At 45.9% G+C, this 19,002-nt stretch overlaps 1 protein-coding gene across 2 annotated transcripts in view; it reads right to left on the bottom strand.

Annotated features, from left to right (window-relative positions):
- Window positions 1-18,660, bottom strand: part of LOC137538844 (lysine--tRNA ligase-like) — a 75,445-nt gene extending 56,785 nt beyond the window's left edge. The window contains exons 1-5 of one of the 2 annotated variants that reach the window (XM_068261215.1): window positions 18,533-18,627; window positions 9,286-9,461; window positions 6,988-7,123; window positions 4,247-4,409; window positions 1,966-2,059 (exon numbers count right to left, since the gene is read on the bottom strand). In XM_068261215.1, coding sequence (XP_068117316.1) covers window positions 1,966-2,059; window positions 4,247-4,409; window positions 6,988-7,123; window positions 9,286-9,425 — 533 coding nt within the window. In that variant the 5' untranslated portion in view covers window positions 9,426-9,461; window positions 18,533-18,627. Of the gene's footprint in view, window positions 1-1,965; window positions 2,060-4,246; window positions 4,410-6,987; window positions 7,124-9,285; window positions 9,462-18,532 lie in introns of both variants that reach the window. The other variant, XM_068261216.1, reaches the window with a different exon arrangement.
- Between the last annotated feature and the right edge of the window lie 342 nt (window positions 18,661-19,002).

Here is a 19,002-nt window from a genome sequence, read left to right as displayed (position 1 = left end):
CCTCAGTTTTGTCAGCATTAAGTTTTGCCTCTGACGAAGCAAGTGTGTACTTGCGAAACGGCTGTCAGGCTTATTTTACACTTTACTGTCAGGTTGCTGGAAATGGAATAAAGGTGACACTTTGCCTTATGCTTGGAGTCTGTGCCCGGATCTGTTACTTCTCTATACACAGTTCAATGCAAGTCCTTTATCTGGTGGCACGACCTTTGCACCTGTTTCTTCCAGCAGCAGGGCTGTGGAGTCGGTCCAAAAATCCACCGACTCCGACTCCTCAGTTTAGGATTCCACCGACTCCGACTCCTCTAATTTGAATATTACAATTTTGTTGATTAAAAGTATGTAACATGAAATTCGTCTCTAACTGCCAACGCTTAGGAATTTTACAAGACAACTGAAGTGAGAAGGATATTGTAGACTACTATATTTATTCCCTTTAGACTAAAACTAGTCCTTGGTAAGAGTACTTGTAAAAGGTACAGACCGGAACAAAGAACATCTATCAGGCCCTAGGCAATGTAAGTGCGGGTACATGTAAGAGTGATGTGCAGGTACTCTGCAGGGGAATGAGGAGATTCTTCCTCTATTACACATTCTTCATGCACAATCTGAACAAGGTTTATGGGTGACAGACAACACCTCTGTGTTCAATGTGCACAGCATTCTCAGTGGATTCCCTGCAGCTCTGTGGGGAGTGCATATGTAGAGTATAGTACTACTGTGTAACAAAGTAAACCTGAGACAGATGAAATTAAAGTTTTATACATACCTGGGGCTTCCTCCAGCCGCCTTCAGGATAATCAGTCCCTCATTGTTCTCCTCCACCACCTGGATCTTCTGCTATGAGTCCAGGTACTTGAGCCGGTCGGGCGTAGTGCGCACGCACACACTCCGCCGCCAGGAGCATGCTACACCTGTGCAGCACTATTGCGCAGGTGCAGAATGTTCCTGGCTGTGGGAGCGGCATGCGGCCGGACAGCGCTGACTGGCTGAATTACCAGGACTCATATCAGAAGATCCGGGTGGTGGAGGACAGCGAGGGACTGATTAGCCTGAAGCGGGCTGGAGGAAGCCCCAGGTATGTATAAAACTTTACTTTTCATCCGTCTCAGGTACCCTTTAATTTGTAGTCACCAAACCAAATTTTAACAACATATCAAATTATTTGATTTCATCAGCAAAGGGAGTGCATACATTTACATAAATCAGCATCAGTGCAGAATTATTTCCATCTCATTGACCATCTCTATTAGTGACACAGCTACACATCAGGCTTTATTCTTACAGCATAGATGTTATTTAGTTTATATAAGAGATTCCTGTGTACACATCATATATAGGGCCTGATTCACAAAGCGGTGCAAAGTGTTTGCACGCCTGTGAAAAGCCCTTTATCACGCCTAAACTCAGTTTTGCGCGCGCTACGCAGTGCACCGTGCTTCGCGCGCAGCGCCCATTGAGCCCTATGGGAATTTGCGCGCGCAAAACAAAGTCTTTTAGGCGTGATAACTGGGTTAGCACCGCTTTGTGAATCGAGCCCATACAGTCACAATCAGATATGTATATCTGACCTTAAAAATACAGGGACTGCTTTATTGAAGCAGCACAAGTAACTAATTTTGATTGGTTTATTTCATTTTTGTGGACTAAGCACAGCTTTTACTGTATATATATACATTATTTTTAATAACTATTATCTGAGAAATAGAACATTTTATCATATTTTCAATTTTAATTACAGTTACAAATTCATTAGGAGTCGGAGTCGGTGCATTTTTTCCCGACTCCGACTCCAGGCACCCAAAATTGCCCGACTCCACGACTCCGACTCCACAGCCCTGTCCAGCAGTGCCTAAGAACATCTAGTGCCAATCTACTCTCTCTATATACCTGACTTGACCTATATGTGTTTACGAGCCATTACTTGTGTGTAGCTACAGATCAATAAACCTTGAAAAACAGACATACTTGGAGTTGGCCATCACTTGCAGCTTCATCCCTTCTCCTCGGAGATCATAAAAGATGAGTTTGGCTCCGGAAAGACGTTTGGCATGGATCCTGCCTAGAAGCAAGAAGAGAACTCTCGGTCAGCTACAGACCACCAACCAGTCACTGCAGACCCCGCCCTCCAGCCAAAGGCTGCAGACCCAGACCACCAGCCAATGGCTGCAGACCCAGCCCACCAGCCAATGGCTGCAGACCCAGCCCACCAACCAATCACTGCAGAGACAGGCTTCACAGGTCAAACCAAGGGGGTATATAAAGGAAGAAGGCAAGCAATCACAGGTTGGATCATTCGCCACAAATCTCACCAGCAGGAAGCAGAGACCCAGAGGAGATGAAGAAGAATGGCGGCCAACGTCGGGATCTCCCGGGAGGTATTTAAAACCACCTGCTGCACGCTATACTCTGCACAGATCTCCCGGCGGCTACCCCGAGCAGAGGTCGGGATTACCGCTCTTAGCTGCGGTTTTCCGCCCTGACCCAAGCTCGGAATTACTGCCAAGGAGGTTAATCATAAGTTTATTTTCGCATCAGGTTTGCTTTAAATTATTGATCAACAAAAATAAAAAAACCATGCTAAATCTGACACATTTCACAAGGATTGTCTTTGCTTCTTCAGAGGACAGCTGATGACGTGTATGTAATAATCCGACCATTTGTAAAGCGCTTTTCTCATGTCGAGCGCTGCAGCCATTGCCTTGAACTCTTTACTGAATAGGTTCTGACCCTAGCCAGGATTCGAACCCCTATGTCAAAGGCGGTGCTCTTAAACAGTATACTATCCAGCCAGAGTACAATGCCATGTGTGATCCAGCAGATCATGGCAGGTGAGTATGTAGCTTAAAGGGTTTAGTTTGGCACACACACACACACACACACACACACACACACACACACACACACACACACACACACACACACACACACACACACACACACACACACACACACACACACACACACACACACACACACACACACACACACACGTGAGTGGCAACTTAAAGTGCACTTGAACTCTTGCACAGGACAGAAGGAAAACAGGGCAGATTTATTTTAGGATTTTTATCGGCTGTAACAAAGAAATGTTTTTCTTTAACGTAAACACAAGGTGAGAGTGATATGGAGGCTGCCATATTTGTTTCCTTTTAAACAATACCAGTTTCCTAGCAGCCCTGCTGATCTATTTGGCTGTAGTAGTATCTGAAGTACAAGCATGCAGATAATCTTGTCAGTTCTGACAATAATGTTCGAAACACCTGATCTGCTGCATACTTGTTCAGAGTCTATGGCTGAAAGTATTAGAGACAGAGGATCAGCAGGACAGCCTGGCAACTGGTATTGCTTAAAGGGAACCTTAAAGAAAAAAAAAATGAGTTTCACTCACCTGGGGCTTCTACCAGCCCCCTGCAGCCATCCTGCGCCCTCGCAGTCACTCACCTGCAACGCATACAAAGAAACGTGTTGACGTCCGCGATAGCTTCCTGCACCAGCGGGAACGCGTGCAAAGGTACGTGTGGCGGTTCGCCGACTCAGAGTCGGTAAAACAAAACTAGCTGGAGTCGGGGACCGGAGGAGCTGTGAGCGACTGCGAGGGCACAGGATGGCTGCAGGGGGCCGGTAGAAGCCAAAAGTAAGTGAAACTTTTTTTTTTTTAAGTTAAGGTTCCCTTTAAAGGGAAGGTTCAGGGACTGTTTAAAAAAAATAAAAATCCGCATCCACTTACCTGGGGCTTCCTCCAGCCCGTGGCAGGCAGGAGGTGCCCTCGGCGCCGCTCCGCAGGCTGCCGGTGGCCGACCCGACCTGGCCAGGTCTTCGGACGTCCTCCGGGCTTTACTGTGCAGGCTCAGAACTACTGAGCCTGCGCAGTAAAGCCCGGAGGACGTCCGATGACGTCAGCGCGCCGCCGTGAGGCGCATTTTGGAACGCGGAAGGAGCCCGACCTGGCCGCCGGCCTGGCTAGGTCGGCCACCGGAGACCACCGGCAGCCTGCGGAGCGGCGCCGAGGGCACCTCCTGCCTGCCACGGGCTGGAGGAAGCCCCAGGTAAGTGGATGCGGATTTTTATTTTTTTTAAACAGTCCCTGAACCTTCCCTTTAAAAGGAAATACATTTGTCAGCCTCCATATAACTCTCACCTCGGGTTCACTTTAAAAGTTATTATGCTGTTGCGTATCTTTTAGAGCAGAAAGGAAGTTCTGAGTTCAGGACATGTTCACATCACGGCTAATGAAGAATAAACCCACCTGCCACGCTGACCACCTCCCCCAGGTGCTCTCCCACCTGCAGGCCATTGTATTTCTCAATGAACTCTGTGAGGGACATGTCCACGTGGAATTTGTGAGGATAGGGGTCCTCCTTGGTGCCCTTCAGCTGCTGGATGGCCTGCGTTCTTATCTTGTAATATTGCTGGAGAAGATGGGAAAACAGGACAGAAATTACACAAGCAGGAGAATTAAACACTTTACAGCCTAATGCCAGGAATAGCACCACATACTGCAACCAGCAGCTTAGCAGGCAGAAAGATCAAAGGTTTCTTTCTGCAGGTAAAAATACCATTTTAAAAACATTAAGTCACATGACCGGAAGGAGCTTTGCTGAAGGAGATAGAAAGAAGAGGAAACCGACAGAACTCACACAGCCAGCAGCTCCTGCCGATCAGGAAAATATGAAATATCTCAAATACATAATGATAAACATCACAGGCCTGTTGTTTTGCAGTAAATATAGAACAGCTCCACAGAGAACAACTGACTCCGGTCATCAAGTCTGGGAACTTGTCTCTTGCAGTAGTCAGAGGAGGGGTTACTTAAAAAACCCTTGCTCCAGCTAACAATATGTCATGAAGGCAGAGGTGATGCTGGGTAAGGAAGTTTATTTCTAAAATTTTAAGCCTTTAAAAATGTTTTAAAGGGAATTCGAGGTGAGGAAGATATGTTTGTTTAGTTTTAAATAATGCACATTGCCTGGCTGTCCTGCTAATAATTTGCCTCTAAAGGCGCGTACACACACTGGATTCCAGTAAACGACGGGTTGTCAGACCCGTCCACGGGGCGGCCTTTCTAGCGACAGTTTCCGTGTGTACAGAGTGTCGGCAGGCTGTACACACAGGAAAACTGTTGCTAGAACGGCCGCCCCGTGGGCGGGTCTGACGATCCGTCGTTTGAATAAATCAGGCATGTGTACAAGCCTTCATAAAACATAGGAACACATTGGTCTATGCACTGCTCATTATAGCAAAAATGGATGAAAAAGGTTTATTACACATATAGAACTCACAAACTTACTCTTTGAAAAGAGCCAGACACAGTATTATAAATGTGTACAAGCCTTAACCACCTGAGCGTTACGGACGAGCTCAGCTCGTCCATGACCGCCGCGGTGGATTGCTCAGCCCCTGGTGGGCCAATTTGCATACTTTTTTTTTTAAACACGCAGCTAGCACTTTGCTAGCTGCGTGTTTTACCCCGATCGCCGCCGATCCGCCGCTAAAGAGGGCCCCCCACAGACCCCTTGGGCAGCCTGGCCAATAACTGCCAGGCTGTGCTATGGGGTGGATCGGGACTCTCCCTGGCGGCATGACGTCATTCCGATTGTCGCCATGGCGACGGGGAAGCCCATATAGGAAATCCCGTTCAGGACGGGATTTCCTGTTGGGTATGATCGCCGGCGGCGATCGGAGGGGTGAAATAATGTAGCTAGCGCTAGGCTAGCTGCATGATAACAAAAAATTAGGTAAAAAAACCCACCCGCGTCCGTACGCCGCAAAAATCAAAACGCCAGGGTGGTTAATACTTTAAGCCATAGACCCTGAACAAGCATGCAAATCATATGTCTATGACAAATCTGATAAGATTAGCTGTATGCTTCTTTCAGGTGTGTGATGTAAACCTTACTGACCAGCAAGATCAGCAGGGCAGCCAGGCAAGTGGTATTATTTAACCACTTAAGCTCTCAGTCGTTTTCACTTTATGCATCCGAGCAATGTTCACCTCCCATTCATTAGCCTATAACTTTATCACTACTTATCACAATGAACTGATCTATATCTTGTTTTTTCCGCCACCAATTAGGCTTTCTTTGGGGGGTACATTTTGATAAGAGCTACCTTACTGTAAATGCATTTTAACAGTAAGAATAAGAAAAAAAATGAAAAAATTCATTGTCAGTTTTCGGCCATTATAGTTTTAAAATAATACATGCCTCCATAATTAAAACCCACGTATTGTATTTGCCCATTTGTCACGGTTAGTTCACCGTTAAAATTATGTCCCTATCGCAATGTATCGCGACAATATTTTATTTGGAAATAAAGGTGCATTTTTTCCGTTTTGCATCCATCACTATTTACAAGCTTATAAAAAAAAAATAGAGAGAAATATTTCATCTTTACATAGATATTTAAAAAGTTTAGACCCGTAGGTAAATATTTATGTGTTGTTTTTTTTTTTATAGTAAGGTTTTTTTTTTTTTTTATTAAACATTTTATGTGGGCATTTTTGGGAGGGTGGGATATAAATAGTGTTTTATTTGGGGAAATATTTGTGTATTGTAATGTTTTTTTACTTTTACTTGTAGTTTTACTTTTTGGCCACAAGATGGCAATCTTGATTTTGTTTACATGACGTCACTCTAAGCGTACAATGTACGCTTAGAGGGACATAGCTTCAGAAAAAGCGCAGCTTCCGAGAGATGCTGTCGCTTTTTCAGCGGGGGAGAGGAATCAGTGATCGGGCACCATAGCCCGATACATTGATTCCTGGGCTACCGAATCCGCGGCCGGGAGTGCGCGTGCACGCGATCGGCCGCGGGAGCGCGCCTGTCCTCCTTGACGTTTTTATACGTCAAGGAGGACAAAGTGGTTAAAAGGAAATAAAAATGGCAGCTTCCATAGATCTCACACCTCGGGTTCCTTTTAAGTGCTAAACACAAAACAAATATTACAAATACACATAGCCATGCTGACCACCACTTCCTGTAGACTCACATTGGGGTCCAGCGTTTCTTCATCGATGGCTTCTTCCTTTTCACTTGTTTCATTCGGCGGTTTTTCATTTTGGTCTTTATGTTTTGCCTCTTTCTCGGCAGCTTTTTTCTCGGCTTTCGCTCGCCTTTTTAGCTCGCTAAGAGACAGAAAGAAAGAAGCCACTTCATTAGCTTATTAGAACTGTAATACACCTTGCTGAACTAAAAAACAATCTGTACACACAATAACATCAGTCAAGGTCCTGTGCTGAAGTGGAAGGATTTAAAGAGAGCCCGAGGTGGGCTCATAAAGTTAAAATAAAACGTAGGCTACCTGATCCGGGGGGCTGAGCAGAAACATAGCCTATCTAGACATTTTGCACAATACCACGATTCCAATCCAAAACTGTGTACATGGGTCACGACGCTAGAATGAGAGACTGTCTCCCATTCACAGCATGCAGGGAGGCGGGGGAGCAGCAGGGGGTGTGGCCAGGTAGAGAGATGACGAATGGCAGCTCTGGAAACCCTGCAGGGAACCCCTCACCTCAATGTTTACCTCCGAGATAGCGACAAATATTGTCGCTAAACTTGGGGGGGGCTATAGAGCGATGGTAAGAGGACACAGAAGCACATCATGAGGCAGAGAACATGGCTCTGCATCCCATCTGCCCCCCATGGATCCGCCTCGGGTTCCCTTTAAAGCGCACGCTGCATCGTTTGGCGCAATGTGGAATCGCATAAGCCTCTGGAAAACACACAGGCACCATAGACTATTATGACATGCGATTCTGCATGCAGTTTTTGTACGCAGCTAAGCGATGCAAATTTTGTCAACTGAGACCCCTGCCTAAAAGACGCTCCCTCTTTTCCATTAGATCTATCTAGGTCACAGGAACTCGCAGCCAGGGTTCCTTGAGGACAGTGCAGGGGTTACCTGGCATTTTCCCTCAGATGGCTTCAGTTGGTGAGGTGACAAAGTACCTCCATGGATCCTTTATAAAAAGGTAGTGTTCTTCCCAAGCCCTATCAGCCGGGCGCTCCATCCGGCTAAATTTTGCTGAGCGCCCAGGATGTCTTTCTTGATCTCCCCGGCACTCCACCCTCCTATCTGAACAATGCTGCAACCCCGAAATATGTAATTCAGGCAGCATCCTCTGGGGGCAGCAGCACCGTACACAGGTACAGGAGACGCTCTTCCTCACACTGCTGCTGACACACTACCTGAGAGAGCTGCTAGCCCAGGCCTTGGCAAACTTTCTACCATTCCTGGCCTCCTCTCCTCTCTATTTCCCCCTCCCTTCCGAGTCGCGAGCGGGCGTTAAAACAACTCACCTACTCACCGCTTCCTGCGTCGAGTCTCCATGCCAACAGGGGGTCACATGACACACCAGGGTAATACGCTGCCACGGCCCGACGGCGTTTCATGTGACGCCCAGTTGCCATGGAGATGTGAGGCAGGAAGCAGCGAGTATGTGAGTTTTAACTGCAGCTAATCACTCGCTTGCGACTCTGTAAGGAGGGGTAAAAGAGAGAAATCCGGCAGTCTATTGGCAGGCCGGCTGTACAGTGTACGCCGGCCGGATACGACCTGCGGGCCATAGTTTGCCCAGCGCTGTGCTAGCCTGTGCATCTCATCCTCATTAAAGAGGAACTCCAGTGAAAATAATGTAACAATAAATATGTATAAATGATTTAGTCAGTGTTTGCCTATTGTAAAATCTTTCCTCTCCCAGATTCACATTCTGACATGTATTACATGGTGACATTTTTACTGTGGGCAGGTTTTGTAGCTGCTCCTAGCTGTTTTGGCTGTTAGAGACAGCTGTAAACAGCTAATTCCTGTCTGTGAACATTGTTACATTGTGGCAGTTTGCCCAGTGTACCGTGGTACTCAGAGCTTCTTGTGGGAGGGATTTCAGCACAAAATCAGTCATACAGCGCCCCCTGATGGTCTGTTTGTGAAATGCAATAGATTTGTCACGTAAAAGGGGGTATCAGCTACTGATTGGGATAAAGTTAAATTCTTGGTCGAAGTTTCTCTTTAATATTCAGTACAGTCTTAGCTGGGTCCACCTCTTCCATGTGGTGAAGTGCTGGGTAAGCTTTTCCTATGTCTTTGAAAACCCTTCTGTGTAGTGTGCGTGCGAGCAGGACAGTTGCTTCCTCTTTGCAGTGCTGCATGATAACCGCACCATTATGTCTAGCTCAGCAGAAAGACATTACTGGGAAAATCAGCCTCTCCCTCCAGCACTAACATAGGAAGTTCATGAAGAAAAAAAAGTTGGTGGGGCACAAAGTATGAGGGGAGCGCACCAACCTTTTCTTCCCATGAAGGGCCTGGTCCGTGTAGAAAGAAGAGACAGTGGCAGGGTGTCTGGCCAGGAAATGCTCCTGAAGTGCCCGCTGGGCCCAGATGGGGCACCGAGTGAGCCTGAGAAATGCTTGAGACATCATCATAGCAGATATCTCCCAACCCACAACTGGCGTTACCACCTAACAAAAGACAACAAGGCAGGAGATGGGAGAATTAGGTATCCAAGCAATGCAAGGCAACATCAGTTTATATCAATGCTGAGTAGATAATGGCCATTCCCGCATCATACTTACCTAAAACAAACTATAGAGGACAATCACCTAGCAGTGTTTAAAGTGAACCTCCGGATTAAAAACCTACTCAGCAGAACTGAAAAGGCTTGGTGTTTAACAGCATCAGAACTTTGCTTTTCTTACCAAAGCATCATTTTAGCTGCATTTTTAGCTAAGCTCCACCCATCAAAGAAAAAAAAAACCAGGGCTTTTTTCCCCTGATGCTGTGCAGAGCATGATGGGATTTCCTATGTTGTTATTCACGTTGCCTAGCAACTGGGAGAGGTGATCAGGACACAGGACAGTTGGAACTGTGTCTCATGCTCCCTGTCACCTCCTTTCAACCAAAAAGATGGCTGCCCTCATGAAATCACAAACCTTTGCCTGTTCTTTTAAAACAGGGTGGCTAAGAGATTATATTACCTATCTATTTTAATTAACATAACGAATGTAACTTAAAGGATACCACAACTGAAATGTGACATAATGAGATAGACATGTGTATGTACAGTGCCTAGCACACAGATAACTATGCTGTGTTCCTTTTTTTCCTTTCTCTGCCTGAAAGAGTTAAATATCAGGTATGTAAGTGGCTGACTCAGTCCTGACTCAGACAGGAAGTGACTACAGTGTGACCCTCACTGATAAGAAATTCCCCTTTTTTACCTCTTTCTTGCTCTCAGAAGCCATTTTCTGCTAGGAAAGTGTTTTATAGTTGGAATTTCTTATCAGTGAGGGTCACACTGTAGTCACTTCCTGTCTGAGTCAGGACTGAGTCAGCCACTTACATACCTGATATTTAACTCTTTCAGGCAGAGAAAAAAAAAAAGGAACACAGCATAGTTATCTGTGTACTAGGCACTGTACATACACATGTCTATCTCATTATGTCACATTTCAGTTGTGGTATCCTTTAATGACAGTAGGTTTGTTTAGGCTGGAGTTCCTCTTTAAGCTCCTGCTTCAAATCTGCACATCTGCATGGAGTTTGTACGGTTTCCCTGATCGCGTGGGTTTATGTCCACATCCCAAACACGTTAATTGGTCCCCCAAAAATAGCCTTCGCCTCCAATGACTATGGTAGGAATTAGAATGTGAGCTCATCTGAGGTACAGAGGTACAGTTAGGGCCCATTTACACTGGGGCATTTAGTGGCTGTTTACTACCGAAGTATATGGCAGTGATCTCATTGCCGCTAACCCCGGTCATTCGCGATAAACGCAAATGGGGTGCATGCAGCGCTTTTTCGCTATTTTAGAGAGATTGACATGTTAAAGAAAAGCGAATTGCAATTGTTAAAGAGAACCTGAGGTGTGTTTAAAGAATGTTATCAGCATACAGAGGCTGGATCTGCCTATACAGCCCAGCCTCTGTTGCTATCCCAAACCCCACTAAGGTCCCCCTGGAATCTGCAATCCCTCATAAATCACAGCCATGCTATGAGGCTGTGTTTACATCTGTAGTGTCAGTCTCAGCTGCTCCCCCGCCTCCTGCATAGCTCCAGTCCCTGCCCCTGTCCCTTCCCTCCAATCAGCAGGGAGGGAAGGGATGCAGGCGGGGACTGGAGTTCTGCAGGAGGCGGGGAGAGCAGCAGACTGACACTATAGAGATAAACACAGCCAGCTCTGACAAGCTGTCTGTCAGCAGCGTGGCTGTGATTTATGAGGGATTGCAGAGTGCAGGGGGACCTTAGGGGGGTTTGGGATAGCAACAGAGGCTGGGCTGTATAGGCAGATCCAGCCTCTGTATGCAGATAATATTCTTCAAACCCACCTCGGGTTCTCTTTAAAAAAAAAAACAAAAAAAAACAAAAAAAAAAAAAAAACACACAGTTATTGTGAAAAATAACCAGGGCTGTGGAGTCGGGCCAAAAATCCACCGACTCCGACTCAGTTTAGGATTCCACCGACTTCTCTAATTTGCATATTACAATTTTGTTGATTAACAGTATGTAACGTGAAATTCTTAACTGCCAACGCTTAGGAATTTTACAAGACAACTGAAGTGAGAAGGATATTGTAGACTACTATATTTATTCCCTTTAGACTAAAACTAGTCCATGGTAAGAGTACTTGTAAAAGGTACAGACCGGAACAAAGAACATCTATCAGGCCCTAGGCAATGTAACTGTGGGTACATGTAAGAATGATGTGCAGGTACTCTGCAGGGGAATGAGGAGATTCTTCCTCTATTACACATTCTTCATGCACAAGGTTTATGGGTGACAGACAACACTTCTGTTTTCAATGTGCACAACATTCTCAGTGGATTCCCTGAAGCTCTGTGGAGAGTGCATATGTAGAGTATAGTACTACTGTGTAACAAAGTAAACCTGAGACAGATGAAAGTTTGATACGTACCTGGGGTTTCCTCCAGCCCCCTTCAGACGAATCAGTCCCTCGCTGTCCTCCTCCGCCACCTGGATCTTCTGCTATGAGTTCAGGTACTTGAGCCAGTCTGGCGTAGTGCGCATGCACACACTCCGCCGCCAGGAGCATACTACACCTGCGCAGCACTATTGTGCAGGCGCAGAACGCTCCAGGCTGTGGAAGCGGCACGTAGCCAGACTGCACTGACTGGCTGAATTACCAGGACTCATAGCAGAAGATCCAGGTGGCGGAGGAGAACAGCGAGGGACCGAATGGCCTGAAGGGGGCTGGAGGAAGCCCCAGGTATGTATAGAGCTTTTCTTTTAATTCGCCTCAGGTACCCTTTAGATTCATAGTCACCAAACCAAATTTTAACAACATATCAAATTATTTGATGTCATGAGCAAAGGGAGTGCATACATTTGCATAAATCAGCATCAGTGCAGAATTATTTCCATCTCATTGACCATCTCTATTAGTTACACAGCTACACATTAGGCTTTATACTTACAGCATAGATGTTATTTAGTATATACCGTATATTCCGGCGTATAAGACGACTGGGCGCATAAGACGACCCCCCAACTTTTGCAGTTAAAATATAGAGTTTGGGATATACTCGCCGTATAAGCCTACCCCTCTTCCAACGCACACCAAATTAAAATAAAAATATCATGTACTGGTGCTGTGTATGAACAGATACTGGTGCTGTACTGTATGTGTTACCCAGTATATAGTCAATTGACTTGTTGCATTGGTCAACTCTCCTTAAGTAGACTGGTCAGCTCTCCTTGTCTACCTGTTTATCAGAGCGGTATGGAAGAATAGATTGCGCTCCCTCAGCAGGGAGATCTGAGAGGCGGTAACAGGATAGGGCGTATCACCCCGCATCAGTGACACCCGGCGTATAAGACGACCCCCAACTTTTCAGAAGACTTTCAAGGGTTAAAAAGTAGTCTTATACGCAGGAATATACAGTATATAAGAGATTCCTGTTTACACATCATATATACTGTACAGTCACAATCAGATATGTATATCTGACTTTAAAAATATGGGGACTGCTTTATTGAAGCAGCACAAGTAACTAATTTTGATTGGTTTATTTCATTTTTGTGGACTGAACACAGCTATTACTGTATATATACATAATTTTTAATGACTATTATCTGAGAAATTGTACATTTTATCATATTTTCTATTTTAATTACAGTTACAAATTCAGTCGGAGTGTTTTTTCCCGACTCCGACTCCAGGCACCCAAAATTGTTTCGACTCCACAGCCCTGAAAATAACCCCAGCTCAGAATGCTAGCGATTTTGCTTGCGTTTTGTGATGCCCCGTGTGAACAGACCCTTAGGCTCCTATTAAATATGAGGGTGAACTTTGTCAGACGGTTCAGCCTCCCAGCCAAGAGCGCCTTTTGGCTGCAATTTCATGGCAATGTCTGAAAACTCATGGGTGTCACCGTTTCACATCCCAGGGTGTTATCCAGCAGCAGAAATAAAGCGGCACACAGCTTCTGAGCACCCCTGTGGCCGCACTCAGATAGATATGCAGGGCTGTGGAGATGGTACAAAAATCATCCGACTCCTCAGTTTATGAAATCACCGACTCCAGGTACCCAAAATTGCTCCAACTCCTCAGTCTAATTCTTACCAGGGTTGTGGATTTGGTACAAAAATCAAACTACTCCCGACTGCTCAGTGTATGAAACCTCCGACTCCAGTTACCCAAATGGCTCCAACTCCACAGCCCTGCTCAGATGTGACTACCCCCCCCCCCCCCCCCCCGAGGGGCCACCATTTTAATGCCCATACCATGTGCTAGCAAGCCCCTGCCCACTGCACAGGAGCAGCTGACAGCAAATTTACCACCTTCAGCCCCCCATGAAAAAGGAGTTGGAACTAGTATGGTTAAAAGACAGATGCGAGCAGGGGAAAAAAAAAAAAGGTTCTACAAACTTGGGGCTTCCTCCAGCCTATGTGTCCCTTGCCGCAGCTCCGGTGTCACGGGATCCCCTCCGCTGCAGATGCCGGCCTTCTGCTCCTGCACAAGCGCGTGGCCGCGACGCTCAAGTGGATTGGAGCGTTCTGCGCAGGTGAAGAACTGCGCCTGCGCAGAACACTCTAGACCTCATGAGCGCAATCACGAGCGGCTCGGCCAAAAGATGCCAACCTAGAGAGGTCGGAATCTGCATCAGAGGGGATCCCGGGACACCGGAGCTGCAGTGAAGGACACAAAGGCTGCCAGAGGCCGGAGGAAGCCCCAAGTAGTTTTTCTTTTCTTTCCCTTCTCGCACCTGTCTTTTAAGGTGAGCCACCATGAAAGTCCACAGAGAACAGTTCTCTAATCACAGCAACATCTACAACTTGAAGCATTGCAATTAGTTGAATAGGGTGGGTGTATTACTATAACTTATCCAAAACTTAGCAGTTTCAGAGGGTGCTGTCCACCCAATCACGTTGGGGAACTTCCCTACAAAGTTTCACGCTGGCTCACCTCAACCATAGTAACGCCAAGGGGTGTTAGTGATATGACTATGTACACTGCGGAAGATGTCAACGCTACATTAAACCATAATGATAATTATTATGCAGGAGAACAGAGGCGCCAAAAGAATAAAAAGAAGCTAAATGAGCTTAAAAAAAAAAAAAAAAAAATTCTTGGTAAATAGAGGAGGCAGTGGTGGACTTACCTCCTCCAAGTAGACACACAACGACTGTAGTAAAGACAGTGAATATATTTTATTTATGAACTCCAAATATGCAACGTGTTTCGCAGGTTTGATCCCGCTTCATCAGGCAATAACAACGGAGCAATAGCATATATGTGGTCAGTAGATAAGCCAGGCACCTGTCAGAGTCAGAGGTGCCTGGCTCATCTACTGACCACATATGCTATTGCTCCGTTGTTATTGCCTGATGAAGCGGGATCAAACCTGCGAAACACGTTGCTTATTTGGAGTTTGGATAAATAAAATATATTCACTGTCTTTACTACAGTCGTTGTGTGTCTACTTGGAGGAGGCAAGTCCACCACTACCTCCTGTATTTGCCAAGAATTTGGTTTTTAAGCTCATTTAGCTTCCTTTTATCCTCTTGGCGCCTCTGTTCTCCTGCATAATATTGAGTCCACCCTGGGTGGAGGGTTGAACCCCCTTTTTTCTCATCTACAGAGAGCGACTTCTTATTCCTGAGTGGGGTCAGGAAAATCTCCCCACCTGCCTTTACAGTGGTTGCCTAACGGTAACCCTGGTTTGTGAGTATTAATATTTACTCTATCTAGTAACCATTTACCAGTACATATTACACTATTGGGGCTCTTGGTGTTCCTTGTTTTTAATAATGATAATTATGGCTACAAGTCAGACACTGGTAAACTGCCCCCGGAAACTATGACAATAGATTTGGAGCAACATCAGTAGCATGTGCGGTCCTACTGACTGATCATGACATTTGTATTCCAATTCTCCATTTTGATTTTCACATGACGTCACTGAACACCTCCCAAATGTATTCCCATCATTACACAATAAAATCACAGCAAAAGTGGATCAGTGCTTGGGAGCAAACCACAGGGTTACAGATACGCACTAAAAAAAAAATGTGAACTGAAATTCAGCTTTCCCATTTCTCTAGAAAAAACAGAAGTAGCGGGGGTGCTCCAACTAAACAGCCTACATTGTCAAAGTAACCTACATTCCCTGTTATTTCTGTCCAACAAATGGTCCTACAATTGCCTGACTTAAAGGGGAACTGAAGAGAGAGGTATATGGAGGCTGTCATGTTTATTTCCTTTTAATCAATACCAGTTGCCTGGCAGCCCTGCTGGTCTATTTCTCAGCAGTAGTATCTGATTAAAACCAGAAACAAGCATGCAGCTAGTCTTGTCAGATCAGACTTATAAGTCTGAACCACTGAAACACCTGATCTGCTGCATGCTTGTTCAGGGGCTATGGCTAATAGTATTAGAGGCAGAGGATCAGCAGGGCTGCCAGGCAACTGGTATTGTCTAAAAGGAAATGAACATGACAGCCTCCATATACCTCTCTCTTCAGTTCCCCTTTAAGGTGGCCATGCACTGATAGATTTGCAGCAGATTCGACCATCAGATAGATTTCTGTCAGATGCCTGTCTGGTCGAGTCTGACAGGAATCTATCTGATGTGTGCCACACACTAGGAACAGATTTCAAATAGATTTCAGAATGAAATCTATTGAAAAGCGATCTAAAGGCATTACTGCACCATTAGATCCAATGCAACTCCATGGATCTAGATTTTCAATCCTTTCAGATCAAAGTGATCGACATTGATCAAAATTGGCCACAAATCGATCGGCCGACCGAACGTGCAGCGATTTGCGGCTGATCAAATCGATCAATCGAACGTTAATATCTCCTACTCTCATACTAAGCTCTCATTATCTCACTAACACCCCCCTCCCCCAAGTGCCTAACACTAACCTCCCTTCTCTCCTTTGCCTACTAATCTCCCCTCTCATCTCCTCTGCCTAACACTAGCTTCCCCTCTCCTCTGCCTAAAGGGGCCAATACACCTAACGATTTTCCCGCCGATATACAGCCGATTCGATCACAGTGATCGAATCGGCTGTGAAATCGCCGCGCACACCGCTGACAGAACGATCAATTTCCATCCGAAACCGATCGTTCCCGTCGATTCCAAACGATCAGTCCGTGCGGAAGATTTTTCTCGTTTGCCGGCAGGTCAGGACTGCGTTGATAGCGGCGTTCGAATGCCCGACGACAGACGCAATACAGCAGGTATATATTACCTGTTCCGCCCAGCGCTAGTCCCCTGGTCCCCGCTATCTTCTTTCTGCGCTGGGTTCTGGACCGGCTGCAGCTACACAGAACTTCCTGTCCCGGCAGGAAATTTTAACAGTAGAGCGCCCTCACAGGAAGTTCAGTAGCTGCAGGAACGGTCTGGAGCCCAGAGTGGAGAAGAAGACAGCGGGGCAGGGCACCAGGGGACTCGCGCCGGCCGGAACAGGTAATGTATGCAAGGGGGGAGGCAGCTCCACAGATTGTGATCAGTTTCAGGCCGAAATCGATTCACAATCTGTTTGCAGTAAAGGTGGCCATACGATCCCTCTCTGATCAGATTCGATCAGAGAGGGATCTATCTGTTGGTCGAATCTGATGGCAAATCGACCAGTGTATGGCCACCTTAACACTAAGGGCCCATTTACACTAGAAAATAGCAAAACTTTATTGCTCAGCACATGTCATTTTACTGTGATTAGCAAGGTAAAATCACTGGACACTCTTGCGATTCTCGACGATCAGCGCTTGTTTAAGCATTGTACTGCGATTGTTTGAGAATTGCAGCAAAATGCTGCAGGCAACACATTTTGTGATCGCCGTTAAATATGGAACGCCCGTGATCAGCAGCAATCGCGTTAGTAAGATCACTGCCATATAGTTATAATTGCGCTAGTGCTTTAATCCCGCTAATCCCCCTAGTGAGAACGGCCCTAACCTCACCTCTGCCTATCTCTAACACCTCCCCCCCCCCCCCTCCCATTCTCCAGTGCCTAACCTCCCCCTCCTATGCCAAACACTTACCTCCCCCTCCTCTACCTAACACTTACCTCCCCCTCCTCTACCTAACACTTACCTCCCCCTCCTCTACCTAACACTTACCTCCCCCTCCTCTACCTAACACTTACCTCCCCCTCCTCTACCTAACACTTACCTCCCCCTCCTCTACCTAACACTTACCTCCCCCTCCTCTACCTAACACTTACCTCCCCCTCCTCTACCTAACACTAACCTCTTTGAGTAGGCTGGAATGTTGGTGCAGAACAGAAAAGTAGCATAGAGATAAAGGTTCTTTTTCACAGTTATTGATTGATCACTGCCACATACATTGCAATCAGGCTGGCCGATCTGCTTGCTGTAATACTTAAAAAGAGGAACTGTTGCGAAAATTTTAAAATTTAAAAACGCATACAAATAATAAGCAAGTTTCTTTCTGAGTAAATTACTTTTCTCCTATGTTGCTGGCATTTACAGTAATTAGTAGAAATCTGGCATTATGGCACATTTTACTCTGGAAGAAAAGTAGTTATTAATTGTATGTTCACATATATTTTAAATTTTACAATTTTCACGACAGAGGTCCTTCTTGCTTTGGGGCAGAGTATTAATGCTAAGAAAAGTGCAGCAGCTGCTCTCACAGATCTGTCGAGATTGAGCTGTCTTGTTGATGTATAAAATATAACCAGAGTAGGGGGCTGATTCTTGACTTTGCATAGCTCGAATTGGCTTCAGAAGCACATGATAAGTTAATTGACAGCTTGATTAATTACCCATTAGGTTTCTAAATCTGATTATACAATCTAAATAGAGGTAATTGCAGCCCCTGAGCCTGCTGTTACATCAGCCGGTACCGCAGCTGCTGGGACTTGTAGTCCAGCTGTCTTAATAACACACAGGCCTGATCTGCATTGCGGACTACATCTCCCACAATGCTATGCGCGTCGGCCTGGCTCATGGCGGCGACTACAGAGCACATGTCTCCTCCCGTAGCGGCTCCCGGAAACCCCTCCACTCCCGCCGCTCCCATTAAGCCCGCCCCTCTTACTTTTTACTGAGCTTCGCCTCGCCGTCCCCGACAGCCGCAGCCTGGACGTCCGCCATGTTCACCGAAAGGGGGAGAGAGAGAGAAGGAGACTGCACTTCCGGTACTGCGGGGAGACAGCCGCTGATAACCACTTCCGCCAGCCATGCCCGCAGGGGGAGGGGCGACGTGACGTGGCGGTGCCTGACTGGTTGCAGGGCTGAAAGTTTTTCACTTTCAATCCTTTATCCTTACTGAATGCCCAACTAAAGTAAATGATCAGCTGATAATAATATAATATAACAAGTTACTATTTGGTCACTTATTATATAATTACATGTAGTTGTGTCACTATTTCATCTTCCAGCCTGGTTATACTGTCTGTAAACTGCCAGATTACATTAATTTCAGCCTTATTACATCATCCTGGCACCAGGGCAGAATAACATTATGTGATGCTCTGAGGACTGTCAGTGACATGACTATGTACTCTC

Source organism: Hyperolius riggenbachi, chromosome 11, assembly GCF_040937935.1.
Source record: "Hyperolius riggenbachi isolate aHypRig1 chromosome 11, aHypRig1.pri, whole genome shotgun sequence".
In the NCBI taxonomy this organism is placed as follows: Eukaryota; Metazoa; Chordata; class Amphibia; order Anura; family Hyperoliidae; genus Hyperolius; species Hyperolius riggenbachi.
Note: the sequence above shows the minus strand (reverse complement) of the source record. Positions and strands in the feature narration are given on the sequence as shown.